The following is a 16,197-nucleotide window of genomic DNA, read 5'->3' on the forward strand; positions in this document are numbered from 1 at the left end:
GAACTCTCATTCTGAACAAAACTTTGGGAGTTTTACGAAACCAGAAGAAGCTAAACCACAAGACATTCCTTTCCTCTTACAGCCACCACTACTACATACGCTGACGAGCCAAAACATTACGACCACGTGCATAATAACTTGTTGGTCCATCTTTGGAACGCAATACGTCACCGGTTCTGCGTATCACGGATTCGAAGTTTGTTGGTAGGTTTGTGGAGGTATGTCGCACCAGACGTCCACTCACAACTCGTGTAATTTCCCTAAACAACTGGCAGCTGATCTTTGTACGCGGCGATGGTGCCTGATAGCCACCCCAGCGAGTTCCATTGGATTCAAATCAAGCGAATTTCGTGGCCAAGACATCAACGTGAGCACGCTATCATGCTTCTCAAACCACTGTAGCACGGTTCTCGCTTTGAGATACGGACAATTATCCTACTGGAATATGACATCGCCGGAGGGGAAGACATCGAGCATAAGGAGGTGCAGATGGTTCACATCTGTCAGCGTGTCTTCCATTGCTACCACAGGTCCCATGATGCGAGCGTCTCCCATAGCATAATACTGTCCCCACCAGCCTACGTCATTGGCGCGGTGCACGTATCGCATCGCCGTTTACGTGGATGACAACATTTGTGGAGACAACCATTGACCTGATGTAGCATAAACGTGATTTCTCCGACGAGTCGACACGTATACATTGATCCACGGTCCAATCTCTACGATCCCGAAGCCACTGAAATCGTAATTGACGATGTCGTGGGGCAAACACGTGAGCACGTAGGTGACATCTGCTGCGGAGGCCCACGTTCAACAATGTACGATGAAATGGGTGCTCCGAAACATTTATACGTACACCAGCCTTGTGCTCTTTCGGCAGAGATGCCACAGATTGCCACCTATACTGCTTTACAGAGCAGACGAGCCTCCAAATCCCACTTTCCGTGACGAGTCGTGGACGTCCAACCACTTACCGACCAGTGGTAGTTTCACTGTCATTCTACCACTTTTCATAAATGCTCACTACAGTAGTGCGTGAACATTTGAATAACCACGCAGAATTCGAGATATCCGTTCACAGGCCCTGAGTAATAATAATCTGCACTTTGTCATAGTCGTTTATGTCAGTAGATTTCCCCATTTGCGGCCCGCGTTGTCGCTGGAATGACTCCCTATCCGTCTTTGATCCACTTATTAACTTTCCTTACCGTGTCATGTTGCCGCAACGCCACCAGGGCGATATCTAAACTCGCGGAGGGCAGTGGTCATTATGTTTTGGCTTATCAGTGATCGGTAACTAATGATTCAATGCGGTTAATTAGTGGATCTAGTACTGGCTTCGGAGGTAAATATTTTTTTAAAAAAAATCTGAAATGATGCAGAGAAGATTAGTTGGCTCCTGCGCGGGATGAGACGTAGAACCGTAAAGGATCCCCTTCGAAGAAAAATATGTATTAAAAAAAATACGTCAAATCCACAGGTTCTGTGTTTCAATCCTTCTTCGGTCCTATGTTTTCTTTATAATTTATGACTTCCTTCACCTCTGAGAGTCATTTGGTAGTGAGATTGCAGGTGCCCTTGCAACTGACTGTCTAGGACAGATCTATGACACATGGAAGGTCGGAGGAAACTCACCTCCAATACGAGTATGCCTTGTAAAGCACTGCTGTGCTCAAACCAACCTTAGCGTAGCCAATAGTTTTACTTCTTTTTAGTTGCAATCACATGGATAGTTAACAACTAATAAGGAACTTCAACTAGCATTTAACCGATCCACTATAATAGATTACGCTCATAAGAGGCACACTGTGGCAGGAGGATACAGGAGTACACTACCGAAATCTACCGGTGCCAGTGCAGGAGGTTGCCAAGACGAAGCGTAGCGGAGAGCTGTCCAGGGTAGTGTTTACGCTCCTTGACCACGCCTCAGTGTCCTCCTGCTATGGCACCCACTGACTTCTTCCACTTTCCTCGTATGCACAAATCATCCTCTGGCAGGCACTTCCAGAATGACGACGAGGTGATTTTTGAGGTGGTCCGTTTCCTGTACAGCGAAAATACGGACTTCTACAACTGCTACCTCCACTAAGTCATCCATCGTTGGGGAAAATGTAACGCATTGAAAGATGAATATGGTGAGAAGCACCCATATCCTCACCACGTTTCATTGTTAGGGCCTCACTTTTTCGGTGTGATAATTAAAACTTTATGACTACTCTTCGTATTTAACGATAGTTATGCCGCCCGGAAAAATACGGTAACCACAGACAGAATGATAGAGACCGTTATTCTAAAAAACCTCGCTAGAGAACCTCTGGTTATAGGTGTAACATATCACTTCCAAGCTGCCCAGGTGCTGTAGCTCTATTTCGGTGTGGTAATACTTCAGTCAGTTTCCTACGGCTGGGGGAAGGAGGTTTTCTCATCTTGAAGAGAATGGGATGGATTTTCCCTAATCTTTCTAAGCGGTTGGTTTCACGTGGATCGAAGTTTCTCCATGACGGCCGATACAGAAGGGGTTGTTAACATCCTGTTGGATGGCAGTGACTTTCAGAAGCGCTGTAAGCAGGAGCAGGTAAATGGACAATGTCGGTGTCTAGTTTCGCTCCCGTTTCCTGATGGCTGCAAAACTGACATTTTAAACAATTTCGTGAAGAAGTGGAGAGACCAGCCCTCGCGTGGTTGAGGCGGCGAGTCAAGGGCTCTCTGGGGCGTAGTTTGTGTTTTAATGTAGTTATTATTTCGGAGTTCTTGAGTGAGGAGTACATCTGCGATCAACGGAGTTAAGTTTCCGGTACGGAAAGTATTCAAAAGTGCGTTCCCGTGCGTGGGCGTCGATTGCTGCTTAGACGTTTTCTTGTTGTTCTGAGTGAGAGCTGTGGAGTAATGAGTGTGGACATTTTCGATGAGTGAAGAGCTCAGCTATCTGGGCGGTACGAGTTTAGGAATCTTAGCTGAAGATAATGAAGTAGGAAGAGCGTTTTTAATTATTAAGCAAAGTGAGGCTGACGACCCTTATTTCATGTGACTAGACAATGTGGTACAGTAGACAATTAATCCGGGTCAGCCAAAGATGATTCAGATTAAAACCACGGAGCAGTAAGCCGCGTCATCGGTTTCGTACTTTACACATCATCAACAAACTGTGAATTCAGGCAAAGGCCGCGAGTGTGATTTCGCGTAATGCCACGGAAGGTTCTAGAATGGGAGAAAGGAACGTTTCTTACACCCAAACCTCCAGATGTCAAACACTGAGAACGGTACCAAACGTCGTACGTCGAAAGAGTATCAACCAAAACACAGATTTAGTTCGTGCCATGTGCTGTCGTCCACTAGAAAATGCGCAAATGGTAATTAAAAGTAATACTAGGACTACGGAGCACAGGAAAAGTGTATCTGTGAGCAATTGTTTTGTAGATCAAGTATGGCTCAGTTGGTAGAGCGTGAGGTCATCGTATCTAAGGTCCCGCCTTCACACCCACTGATGACAATTTCTTTTCCCTGTTTACTCGTGAAACTGTTTGTGCGAGAACATTTTCCAGACATTTAAAAGGGATTTTGGGAGTTTGTAGCAATGTCAGTCTGCGTCCGCTTCGGTAGTTGAAAGTAGCAGACACACGTGCGACATAACACCAAACCTATCCATATGAATGTACTCCATAGGTTTACTGCTTTCAACTGACGAAGCGAAAGTAGACTGCCAAAAGAACATCGCCAAAAACTCCAAAAAGTCCTTTTACATGTCAGGAAAATGTACTCCCATATAACATTTTCACGCGTAAACCGTTAAAAACAAATAATTATCAGCAGTGGGGCTTGGACGTGGGACCTTCGGTACGACAGTCTCACGCTCAACCAACTCACCGACGCGAGGTCTGCAAATTAATCGCTCACAGATACTTTTTTCTGTGCTCCGTAGCACGAACTAAATCGGTATTTTGGTCGATAATCTATCGACATACAACGTTTGGTACAGATCTGAGTGTCTGACATCTTGAGGTTTGGGTGTAAGTATTCGAAAATTCGAGAGAAACTTCTTTGACGTTGATGGCTTGCGTGAAGCCTAGAGATGGTCATGGGTGGTCAAAGTGATTTAGCTTATGATTGGTAGGACATTCTGATTCACATTCAGAGGTGGCACAGATTTTCAGTTGACACGAAAGGTGAACAATTTACTTTTCCCGGATTTAATTGCGTAGTTCTTTTATAAATATGAGAACAATTAGCAAGTATACGAAGCTCTTTTTCCATCACTCTTTTGGTATATATAGTGGAAATTGTTCTCGCAATCTAATAATCATTTGACCACGCCATGACTAAGACATTAAGCAGTATTTTCTGGAGAAGGCGTCATTTCCCACAACATCGTACCACTGTGAAGATTCTAGACACCCACATTCTATGTGTGTGTGTGTGTGTGTGTGTGTGTGTGTGTGTGTGTGTGTGGTCTTCAGTCCAGAGACTGGTTTGATGCAGCTCTCCATGCTACTCTATCCTGTGCAAGCTTTTTCATCTCCCCGTACCTACTGCAACCTACATCCTTCTGAATTTGTTTAGTGTATTCATCTCCTGGTCTCCCTCTACAATTTTTACTCTCCACGCTGCCCTCCAATACTAAATTGGTTATCCCTTGATGCCTCAGAATATGCCCTACCAACCGATCCCTTCTTCTCGTCAAGTTGTGCCACAAATTTCTTTTCTCTCCAATTCTATACAATACCTCTTCGTTAGTTATGTGCTCTACCCATCTAATCTTCAGCATTCTTTTGTAGCGCCACATTTCGAAAGCTTCTACTCTCTTCTTGTCTAAACTATTTATCGTCCACGTTTCACTTCCATACATGGCTACACTCCATACAAATACTTTCAGAAACGACTTCCTGACACTTAAATCAATACTCCATGTTAACAAATTTCTCTTCTTCAGAAACGCTTTCCTTGCCATTACTAGTATACATTTTATATCCTCTCTACTTCAACCGTCATCAGTTATTTTGCTCCCCAAATAGCAAAACTCATTTACTACTTTAAGTATCTCATTTCCTAATATAATTCCCGCAGCATCACCCGATTTAATTCGACTACATTCCATTATCCTCGTTTTGCTTTTGTTGATGTTCATCTTATATCCTCCTTTCACGACACTGTCCATTCCGTTCAGCTGCTCTTGCAGGTCCTGATATTCTATACTGAGTTTTAATGTCCCCATCGTTTGTAGATAGCGCCACCATTTGCCCATTCATTATCACCTATATTCTACATTCTGCTTTTTTCTCTTTTTACTCTTCAAAATTCTCAACCTTCGTATCAGCAATCCCCTAATTAATTGCGCAGGCTGGAGCACCCGATGTCGGGCCGCGCTGTAGAGGTGCGGTCAGACCACTGTGCTGCGCGCGTGTACTCCTTCTGGGACCTGTCGCCTCCGTGGGTGATGGACCAGGGTGCGGGTACAGGGGACGATGTCGGCCGGACGGAGCCCGCGCCCGAGGGACACTTCTACAAGGAGGCAAGTGGAACAATGTTCGTAACACATATACGAAAATAGCACCCAGTGAAATTTGTGCCCGTACGAAAATCTGCGAAATTTGCTCCCAGTACTCCTGGAGACTACCTGCTCACTAAAGGCCGCCATACGCCGGTCCGCCGATCCGCACGCCAGTGTACGCGCGATGGGCACATGGTTGAATTCGTGGTTCAGGTTTGTCGTTTCTACCGGTGAGCCCCCTACTTGTACTGCGAATGCTTTCTGCCAGACCACACTACGTCAGTACGGCCAGGTATCGCACGCCAAGTAGTCGGCGGCGTCTACACACACGATGTCGGATGGGTTGCGGCTATGGTTGGCAAGGGGGTCACCCGACCCGTCGGACTATAAACGGATACTTTTCGTCTCGACCTACCTGCTCTCGGCCCTCGTCCACGTACATTCGCCCTTAATGTGACTGTAATTTTCGGAACGTTCAGCTGGTGCGCCTTGTGTATTTGTGTGCTTATAGGTTCAATATAAAAATGTCAAGGACCATCCGTAATAAACCATGTTGCCACTGTAAAAGTTATTTGCATATCATGAACAGAACCAAAGTAGATGGGACTGGAATGATTCCATCTGGTATGCACATGGGGTGCACATTGGCTTTCTTCCCCTCCTTGGCAGCCATGTCCCTAAGGGGCCCCATAACAGGCCTAACAGTGGAACTCCCAAATACCAATAACAACATCTTCTGCGACTGTGCAGATCTTGGACGCTGAAAGTTTTCCTCTGAAATGGTACAAGCGACAGCATCTGTCTGAGGGACAGTGTCAGCCATAGAAAGCAACTGGAACCTTAAGTTCAGCCTCCTGGGAAGTCTTCGCCACCTGCGATGCCCTGAGGCGACCTGCCATTCTACCACAGGTGATGTGTCAGCCTCAGTACGAGCAGTAACTGGGTTGGCCACCGATGTGGACCAATCAGCGAACTTTAGGGTCGTGCTGGACATCCATTGAATCCCTATGGCCGGCACACACCAGTAATGCCCATCCACTGTGCCCTCAACCCGTGTAAGCGAAGCCATCACAGCCTGGAGCTGAGAGCGAAGTGTCACGAACTCAGCTTGCATATGTGCACAGCAATCACAGACACTCTCCATATTAAAGGCCATGGGGAAGTACATTACACAGACAAACAAAGGACTATCGACAGGTGCTGTGGAACTCTGCTATAGTCACAGACGAAAAGACAAGAACTGTGCCTAATAAATTAGATTAACACACAGAGATTCAAAAACTAATCTACAAAAGCACTCAGGCGAGACTAAATTATTCGCTTCTGAATAGGAACTTGTATTACGTCACAAAATCGGTTTACTTTCCGACACAAACGAAAACATGAGAATGTATGTATTAAATAGTAATTTAACATGCAGAAATTCAAGGAACTAAACTACAAAGCACACAGATGAAATTATATAGGTCAGGAACTCGTAAAATGTCACAAAATCGATTGCTTCTGTGTTGCTGCTTGTGTCTTGGCCAGCTGCTGCTGACTGACTGATGTCAACATGCAATAATTGCTCACAGACAGCAGGTGGCAGCACTAGCAGTGGACAGTATATAAAGCACTTTGGGGGGGGAGCTATTTATCTGACGTCCAAAAGAGCAAGATCAATGGATTTCAGGCCAAGGGCTAAGTATGTAAACTGTTTGTATGCGTTGTGGTTAAGGTATATCATGGATGACCAAATGGTGAAATCCAAAATCTGGCAGCTATGGTGTACTACAGACAATAGATGACAGGGTAAACGATGGCTGTGGAAATGTGTATGAGCGAATAGACATGCAATGATCGAGAAACCGACTGCCCAGATGAACCAAGGAGTTACCAAACGTGTCTCTTCAATGATCGTACAACAAACGTTGCTGCACATCGACATCCACAGCTGGCACCTTGTTCAAACAGCCATGCTGACGGCTGTTCGTCGGCGATACTGCAATTGGACATCCACTGCTTGGCAGCTGGTGGTCTTTTCAGATAAACAACGTTTTATGCTCCATCAGAAAGATGGCTTTTGGCGCGTACGGCGTCAAACATGTCAAAGCATACATCTTGCAACAATGGTCGACATGGTCCTGGAGCGTTATGGTCTGGGGCTGTTTTTCTGGCGTTCCCTGGGTGGCCTCGCCATTCTGGAAGGCACAGTGGATGAACAGAAGTATGCATCTATCCTTGCGGACTATGTGCACCCCTGCATGCAGCTTGTTTTTCCTCGGCACCATGTCATCTACCAGCAGGACAATGCAATGTGTCACACAGCTCACAATGTGTGTGAGTGGTTAGAAGAGCGGCCAGGATGAGTTTACCGTACTCCTATGGCCACAAAAGTGCCAGAATTTAAACCCAATCTGGAACCTGTGGGCCCACCTCGATCGGGCTGTTCACACCATGGATCCTCAACCTGGAAACCTAGCACAGTTGGCCACGACAGTGGACTCCACATGGCTCCACATCCCTGTCAGTACATTCCAGAACCTTATTGACTCTCTTCTTGCATGTCTCGCGCTGCAAAAGGGGGTTATTCAGGCTTCTGACAGATGGTCGTATTAATGTAACTGGACAGTGTATTGGGAATGAATAGCAACAGTGGAGCAATATGTCTTGTTACTTGTCCTGTGTGCCTTACCGTGAAAGTTATCTAAATAAATAAAAATAAGACTGAAGTACTGTTTCTGATTGTAAGATGTGAGTTGTAATAATAAATGAACTGTCGTAATGTAACTTGTACTGTCGTAAACAGTAGGCAGAGCTGCACTGTAATAGTAATTGTCGTAAAGTAAAGGGAAGTCTTTCATATTGTAAAAGTTAGCAGTCTGACTGTAAGAATTTTGAACAGTATAAACTGCCTGACTAATGAACTTTGACATAAAAGCTACGATAATTAGTTTTGCAAAACTGATCACAGATCCGCAAACTAAAGCTGATACTCAACACAGAAAAATCTGTCTCCGAGTGACATAAGTTAGCCCTGATTGAATAAAATATACATCAAAATATTTGGTCCTTACCTCTATTCTGCACAAATCTGGTTAACGGGTTGCAATACTGCACTGCCTTGCACGCCGCTATGCTAAAGCTGCAAATTACTACATCTGCATAGAGACACTCGTGAGGTGCTATAATTTCTCTGTTACTTGCAAATCGGAATATTTTCAGAACACACTTGGTTCCTTTTCTACTTTTGAGAAAACCATGATCAATTAAAATTTGTAAGACATAGCTTGGTGAAAAATGGCACTGCAGCAATAAAAGAATGACTTCAAAAAATTACCTTATAATTCCTCTTAGCGTAAATAAAAGATTCCATTACACTTTCTCCTTCTCAGATCAGTTACGATTACATAATCATCTTAATTAAACACATCGATAAATTGAGGCTTTACATTTGAAACATAACATTACAACTGCTTCCTCACTTTAACGCCGCTAACCACTATCTGCTACTGCCCTTCGCGCATACCGAAGATAATGGTCTAACTTCCGCGATATAGCTTTACAACATCGCTGCTTGCTCACAATCGATTCAGATACCAAAATTGTAGATGACACCTATCATTACCCTATGGCCCGGCAGACCAAAATTTCACAGGCGAGGTGATGTCAGTGACATTGCTGAGACTGGGGAATTGTTTCCTCACAAAAACAATATCCTGATAAAAATATGTAGAAAGGTGAGTATAAAAATTTAAATATGCAATAAAAGTACACAGGTAACAATAAAAATATGCGTGACAGAAAATAAGTAAAAATTATTGTTCGACATAGCTGAAATAAGTACAAATCATTGCTGGACATAAACATATTGTAACAAGTATAGCATTTGCTAAATATTAGGGTACACTCACAGTAGTGCACACTGCATTACATTTGTAGACCGTTAGTACAGAGAGCAAAATAGAAGCGATAGAATACAAATATGTACTGCACATAGTAGTGTCCTAAGTAGAAAGAAAATGTTTATCACCACCCTAGGCTGCAACACGCTTGTGAACTAAATGGCACAAAAAGTGTCCTCAGAGCAGTAAAACTTCTAATTAACCGCCAACCACAAGTTTGTAGGCAAAGTATATGACACATTGAGGGAAAATCTTGCAGTCCCACAGAAAATGCCAGTATAAATATTGTTAGAGAAGCACAGTGAGACAATCTTGCAGACCCACTGGCACTCTCATCAGATATTTGGTATAATTGACCAGTGCAGAAGCAGTACTACTGGCACCGACATCAGAAAAATTTGGTAGTAGCAGTAATGAGGAGGTTGTAAACTCAGAATGTGCTAAAAAAATAGCCCATTCACACTGTAGCAAGAACCTAACCACACATTACAAACATGTCTCCACAACAACATCCACAGTATGTATACCCTCAAGTGCAGTACAGGTTAATCACAAGCCAGGGTATAAGAGACTACAGTCTCTGATAAAATAACTTATGAGAACTAACAGCTGCCCCCAATGAAAATGTTTCAATATTCATGCAGAGTGCAAGTTAAGTACAACACTTCGTATAAAACAAGAGGGTACATCCAGGCAATGAAATACAAAGGTAAAGCAAGCATATATGTTATATCGAGAAACAAAATGAGAAAGATATACCTTATGGAACAAAAAGTACCAGAATACAGTACATCTTAACACTAATCAAATGGCTTGAAACTAAGCAAACAATCAGTTTTTCAAAACTATTTGCGAAGTACAACATGTCATGGTACATACAAATGACATGCGAACATCCAATTTCATGCAGTGAAATATCGAGAGCAAAGTATGTCAAATTCCGTAACATGAGTAACACAGTTCTATAAAATAGTTTATGAAAATATTTTATATGTGACTGCAAGGACATCTCTACGTTAACACAAGAAATATTTATATTAATATCTAGGCTAACTACCTCTGCAGAGTGAACGCACAAGGGAAAAATAGAGCTCCACTAACTACGGGAACAAATAGGACACGAGGAGTAAAAGGAAAGTTTACATAGTGCCTTAGTCCTAAAGTACATGTGGAAAGAAATAATTTAAAGTCATTCGTCGTGCGTCAGTCAATGTCGCAACAAGAAAAGTTTGGCCACAATAATGAGTAAACTTACATAAGAAGCAAATCGAAAATGTGAACCTGTGGGGAAAAAACACGTACAGAATAAGATAAACATCATACAATTTGCTGACGAAGGCAGTGCCTGACCTATTCTCGACCTGGGAAGACCTGTTAAAAATGTATTAGTACAAACTTTGAAAATTCATCAGTTGCAAAACCACGATACGTGGTTTGCCTTGGTGTCAGCCACATTACCATTTATCTGAACGCTTACCATTTACTTCTGTATTTATCCAGCTGACTGTACTAAGCTGCTAAAGTATATAGATTTGTCAATCCTCAACAAAATTATGGTAAGATGATGGCAAAAAGGAAACATGTACAAGCACGAGGTGTGTCTGTAACAGTTAAGTAAATGGATAGGATTATAATGTGCTAATAGTAAAAAAATTGCGAGACTAAGGTTCACCATAAACATCAAAGAAAAATAAGCCTTACTGTACAATAGAACTGTGTATAGGTAATAACAAACTGCAAAGCACTCTACAATCTATCTCTAAATATATGACAAATTAAGCATAGTATGACCTATGTGTAACATTCTTGAAAAGATAAAGCATTAGTATGGAAAATGATAAGACACAAAAATAAAAGAATGCGTTACACTTCCTCCTTCTCAGATCAGTTATGCTTACATTATCATCTTAATTAAACACATCGACAAATTGAGACTTTACATTTGAGATATAACATTACAACTGCTTCCCCACTTTAACACAGCTAACCACTATCTGCTACTGTCCTTCACGCACATCAAAGATAATAACCTAACTTCTGTGATACAGCTTTACAACATCGCTGCTCGCTCACAATCGATTCAGATACCAAAACTATACATGACACTTATCAATCATCTCGCCGTGTTCACACAGCGGCCGGCAGTTTCTTCCCGTCGTGTGAATCGCATGGACAATTTATGTATCATAAACAGTAAACGTCAAACTCGGTTACCAAAGTCTCTACTACTTCGATAAGTGTATGAGACCTTAGAGCCAGACTTATGCCAGTATGTTGCCTATCACGACATCCTCTGTAATGAGCACTGACTATGAGGACTCTACGTGTTGACTGCTCCAGAACATCGACAAAAGCAAGGCTGAATCACTCTCCTGAATCCTATTTAAATACTCGGTCCCAGCAAGAAAAAAAAATACTGTCAGAGTAGGCACTATTTTCTATTGCCACCCTAAACGCTTGTTTCTAGAAATAGCTATGTTCGTTTCACAAGCAAACTCTGAGGGAAGCCGCCAGATCTGTTAGGCTGCCGTTAGTTGGCTGGTGCGAACCGCCAGCTACCTCCCTGCAAGGTATCCCAGCGCTTCTGGCACCTTTCTTCAAAGCAAGGAGCCTCTCTGGAAATCGCCGCCATCTTGATGACCACCAGTGATTACAGTTAATACTGCTTTCGATCGTAAGCTCTCGCACCACACCCACATATACATTACATTCGTCTTCGTCTCAAAAAAAACACTAGCCGCAGCGACAGCTGCTGCTAGGAAAGCAGACGTCTTTATCACTGGAATAGCCGACTGGTTCTATCTCGATGTGAATGGAATTAATAATTTATAATATTCGAATACAGTATATGTTCCAAAATCCTACTGCAAATCTACGTTAGTGATATGGCTCTGTAATTCAGCGGATGACTTATTTCCATTCTTAGGTAGTGGTATGACTTGGGGAACTTTGCAGTCTTTAGATATGGATGTTTCTAAGAACGAGCGGTTGTATGTGATTGCTCAGTATGGAACTATTGTATCAGCATACTATGAAGGTAACCTGACTGCTATACAATCTGGACCGGAAGTTTTGCCTTTATTGGATGATATAAGCTGCTTGCCTACACCGAGCACATCTAAGTTACTGGTGTTGGCGGTTGTTCTAGATTCGAATTCTGGGATATTTACTTCGTCTTCTTTGGTGAAGAAGTTTCGGAAAATCGTGTTTAGTAACTCTGTTCAGTAACATTGTCATCAGTGACATCACCTTTGATAATGCACAATAATAGTATTGGCTGTGTCTTGCCGCTGGTGAATTTTACATTTGACCAGAATCTCTTTGGATTTCCATGCCGTATTTCAGACAGAGTTTCGCTGTGGAATCTATTAAAAGCATCTTGCATTGAAGTTCGCGCTAACTTTCGATCTCCTGCAAAACTTCGACAGCCTTCGGAATTCTGCGTTCTTTCCATTTTGGTATGCTTTTTTCGTGCTTCTGCAACAGTGTTCCGACCTGTTATGTGTCCCAGGGGAGAACATTGCCATCCCTTATTAATATGTTTGGCATATATCTTTAAACTGCCGTCGATATTATTTCTTTGAATTCAAGCCATATCTGGTCTACATTGACGTTGTTAATTTGGAAGCAGTCGAGATTGTCTCTTAGGAAGAAGTCAGGCGAATTTTTATTTGCTTTTTCAAATAGATGTACTTTGAGACTGCTATCTGTGGGTTTGGATGTTGCGGAGTTCAGTCTAGTAACAACATCCTTGTGGTCACTAAACCCTGTATGCTCTCTATTTGTTCATGATTATTTGTTGCTAAAAGGTGAAGTATGCTTCCTGGGTACATTTGCCACTAGTCGTATCCATCACTTATTCCTCCTTACTTCAGACTGACACAGAACTGATACAGTAACTGGTAAGGCTACATGCTGCTTCTACTGTTACTTATTACACTGTCCATCGATGGCACTGATTTACCTATTCCCCACCGACTTATGGAACGATAGGACAGTCTATATTATTTGACGTACCTGTTGGCACTGCCTACTGTAGCTGCAGCTTTGCACCGTTGCTTATGACGCATTGTGCAATGTCTGTCTCGTGGTGCCTTGGCCTCCTGCGACTTTCAAACTATGTATGAAAATGACTTTGGTTGAAAAAGCAGATATTCTACCATGCTTGGTACAGAAAACATTTCATACATCACACCTTTATTGCCGGCCGGTGTGGCCAAGCGGTTAAAGGCGCTACAGTCTGGAACCGCGTGACCGCTACGGTCGCAGGTTCGAATCCTGCCTCGGGCATGGATGTGTGTGATGTCCTTAGGTTAGTTAGGTTTAAGTAGTTCTAAGTTCTAGGGGACTGATGACCTTAGAAGTTAAGTCCCATAGTGCTCAGAGCCATTTGAGCCACACCTTTATTCAGCCTTGCGTTTAGTGCTGAAGGCAGTTCATTATCTATGAACATTCACAAGATACAGGGAATCGGCACTATCGCATCACCAAAATAAAATACAGTATTCTTCACCTGACTTTTATTTCCCATACACTACCGTAAAACTTCCTAACTATGTGACAGGCTCAGAACTACGTGATACTCACGGGTTTTCCATACCGATCTCTCTAGCGCCTGTGGTAGTCATGCTAGAGTTTCAGAAAAAAATCCTCCAGGTTCCTATGGCGAAGAGGAACAGATTCTACTTGATATCTATCTTAACTGCAAGTTCCTACACTTTTACAATATAGGGTTAATCCGGGGTAGATAGCCAAGATTTTTTCAAAAGCCATTTTCACAACCTAATACACAAGAACAACCTGAAACTTCTCTAAATTACTCTTTCGATTCGTAAAGAACAAAAGTCGACTTCGTTTACAAATACACTCCTGGAAATGGAAAAAAGAACACATTGACACCGGTGTGTCAGACCCACCATACTTGCTCCGGACACTGCAAGAGGGCTGTACAAGCAATGATCACACGCACGGCACAGCGGACACACCAGGAACCGCGGTGTTGGCCGTCGAATGGCGCTAGCCGCGCAGCATTTGTGCACCTCCGCCGTCAGTGTCAGCCAGTTTGCCGTGGCATACGGAGCTCCATCGCAGTCTTTAACACTGGTAGCATGCCGCGACAGCGTGGACGTGAACCGTATGTGCAGTTGACGGATTTTGAGCGAGGGCGTATAGTGGGCATGCGGGAGGCCGGATGGACGTACCGCCGAATTGCTCAACACGTGGGGCGTGAGGTCTCCACAGTACACCGATGTTGTCGCCAGTGGTCGGCGGAAGGTGCACGTGCCTGTCGACCTGGGACCGGACCGCAGCGACGCACGGATGCACGCCAAGACCGTAGGATCCTACGCAGTGCCGTAGGGGACCGCACCGCCACTTCCCAGCAAATTAGGGACACTGTTGCTCCTGGGGTATCGGCGAGGACCATTCGCAACCGTCTCCATGAAGCTGGGCTACGGTCCCGCACACCGTTATGCCGTCTTCCGCTCACGCCCCAACATCGTGCAGCCCGCCTCCAGTGGTGTCGCGACAGGCGTGAATGGAGGGACGAATGGAGACGTGTCGTCTTCAGCGATGAGAGTCGCTTCTGCCTTGGTGCCAATGATGGTCGTATGCGTGTTTGGCGCCGTGCAGGTGAGCGCCACAATCAGGACTGCATACGACCGAGGCACACAGGGCCAACACCCGGCATCATGGTGTGGGGAGCGATCTCCTACACTGGCCGTACACCACTGGTGATCGTCGAGGGGACACTGAATAGTGCACGGTACATCCAAACCGTCATTGAACCCATCGTTCTACCATTCCTAGACCGGCAAGGGAACTTGCTGTTCCAACAGGACAATGCACGTCCGCATGTATCCCGTGCCACCCAACGTGCTCTAGAAGGTGTAAGTCAACTACCCTGGCCAGCAAGATCTCCGGATCAGTCCCCCATTGAGCATGTTTGGGACTGGATCAAGCGTCGTCTCACACGGTCTGCACGTCCAGCACGAACGCTGGTCCAACTGAGGCGCCAGGTGGAAATGGCATGGCAAGCCGTTCCACAGGACTACATCCAGCATCTCTACGATCGTCTCCATGGGAGAATAGCAGCCTGCATTGCTGCGAAAGGTGGATATACACTGTACTAGTGCCGACATTGTGCATGCTCTGTTGCCTGTGTCTATGTGCCTGTGGTTCTGTCAGTGTGATCATGTGATGTATCTGACCCCAGGAATGTGTCAATAAAGTTTCCCCTTCCTGGGACAATGAATTCATGGTGTTCTTATTTCAATTTCCAGGAGTGTATATACCAAATTTCATACTATCTATAAATTCTTATAAAATATTTAACACTCGGCCATCTCACCCGAGTATCAGGGTTAGATGGCCAGACATGTACGGGATAGATGATCATCAGACAAAATACTTTCAAATCAAAGAGAAAATTACTTACTTTTCAGCAATTTGAAAACATTTTATTGAATCTCTTGATGTAAAAAAAATTCATAATGATATTAATTCTATGTAAATTATAACTGAAACAGAACCTTATTTGTAAAAAGCAGTTTATAATTCTTGAATTTTTTTAACATTTTTATGAATTCGTAGGAACATACCAGTTTCATACAGAAAATAATGAGAAATTGTCTCAGTTATACAGTTAGTTGACTCTGTCGATGGCAAACATCAACATATGACGTGCAGGATTCATGTAACCAATGCTTACACCTGCCACAGTGAATCGAATCAAGGGTTTTTCTGTTTTTGAGTAGTCTTCATCGCATCAAGCGCACGCGTCCTCTTCTTCAATAAGTTCGTCACTTGACTCTTCCTTGCAGTGAATGT

The 16,197-nt window shown here is 43.7% G+C and overlaps 1 protein-coding gene across 1 annotated transcript in view; it reads left to right on the top strand.

The window, feature by feature from the left end:
* The window catches only part of LOC124775615 (galactose mutarotase-like), a 66,006-nt gene that overhangs the window by 40,918 nt on the left and 8,891 nt on the right, over positions 1-16,197 (top strand). Inside the window, exon 4 of the mRNA XM_047250444.1 lies at positions 5,335-5,506. Within this exon, the coding sequence (XP_047106400.1) occupies positions 5,335-5,506 (172 nt within the window). The remainder of the gene's footprint in view (positions 1-5,334; positions 5,507-16,197) is intronic.

The sequence above is a fragment of the Schistocerca piceifrons genome, chromosome 2, assembly GCF_021461385.2.
Source record: "Schistocerca piceifrons isolate TAMUIC-IGC-003096 chromosome 2, iqSchPice1.1, whole genome shotgun sequence".
Lineage (NCBI taxonomy): Eukaryota > Metazoa > Arthropoda > Insecta > Orthoptera > Acrididae > Schistocerca > Schistocerca piceifrons.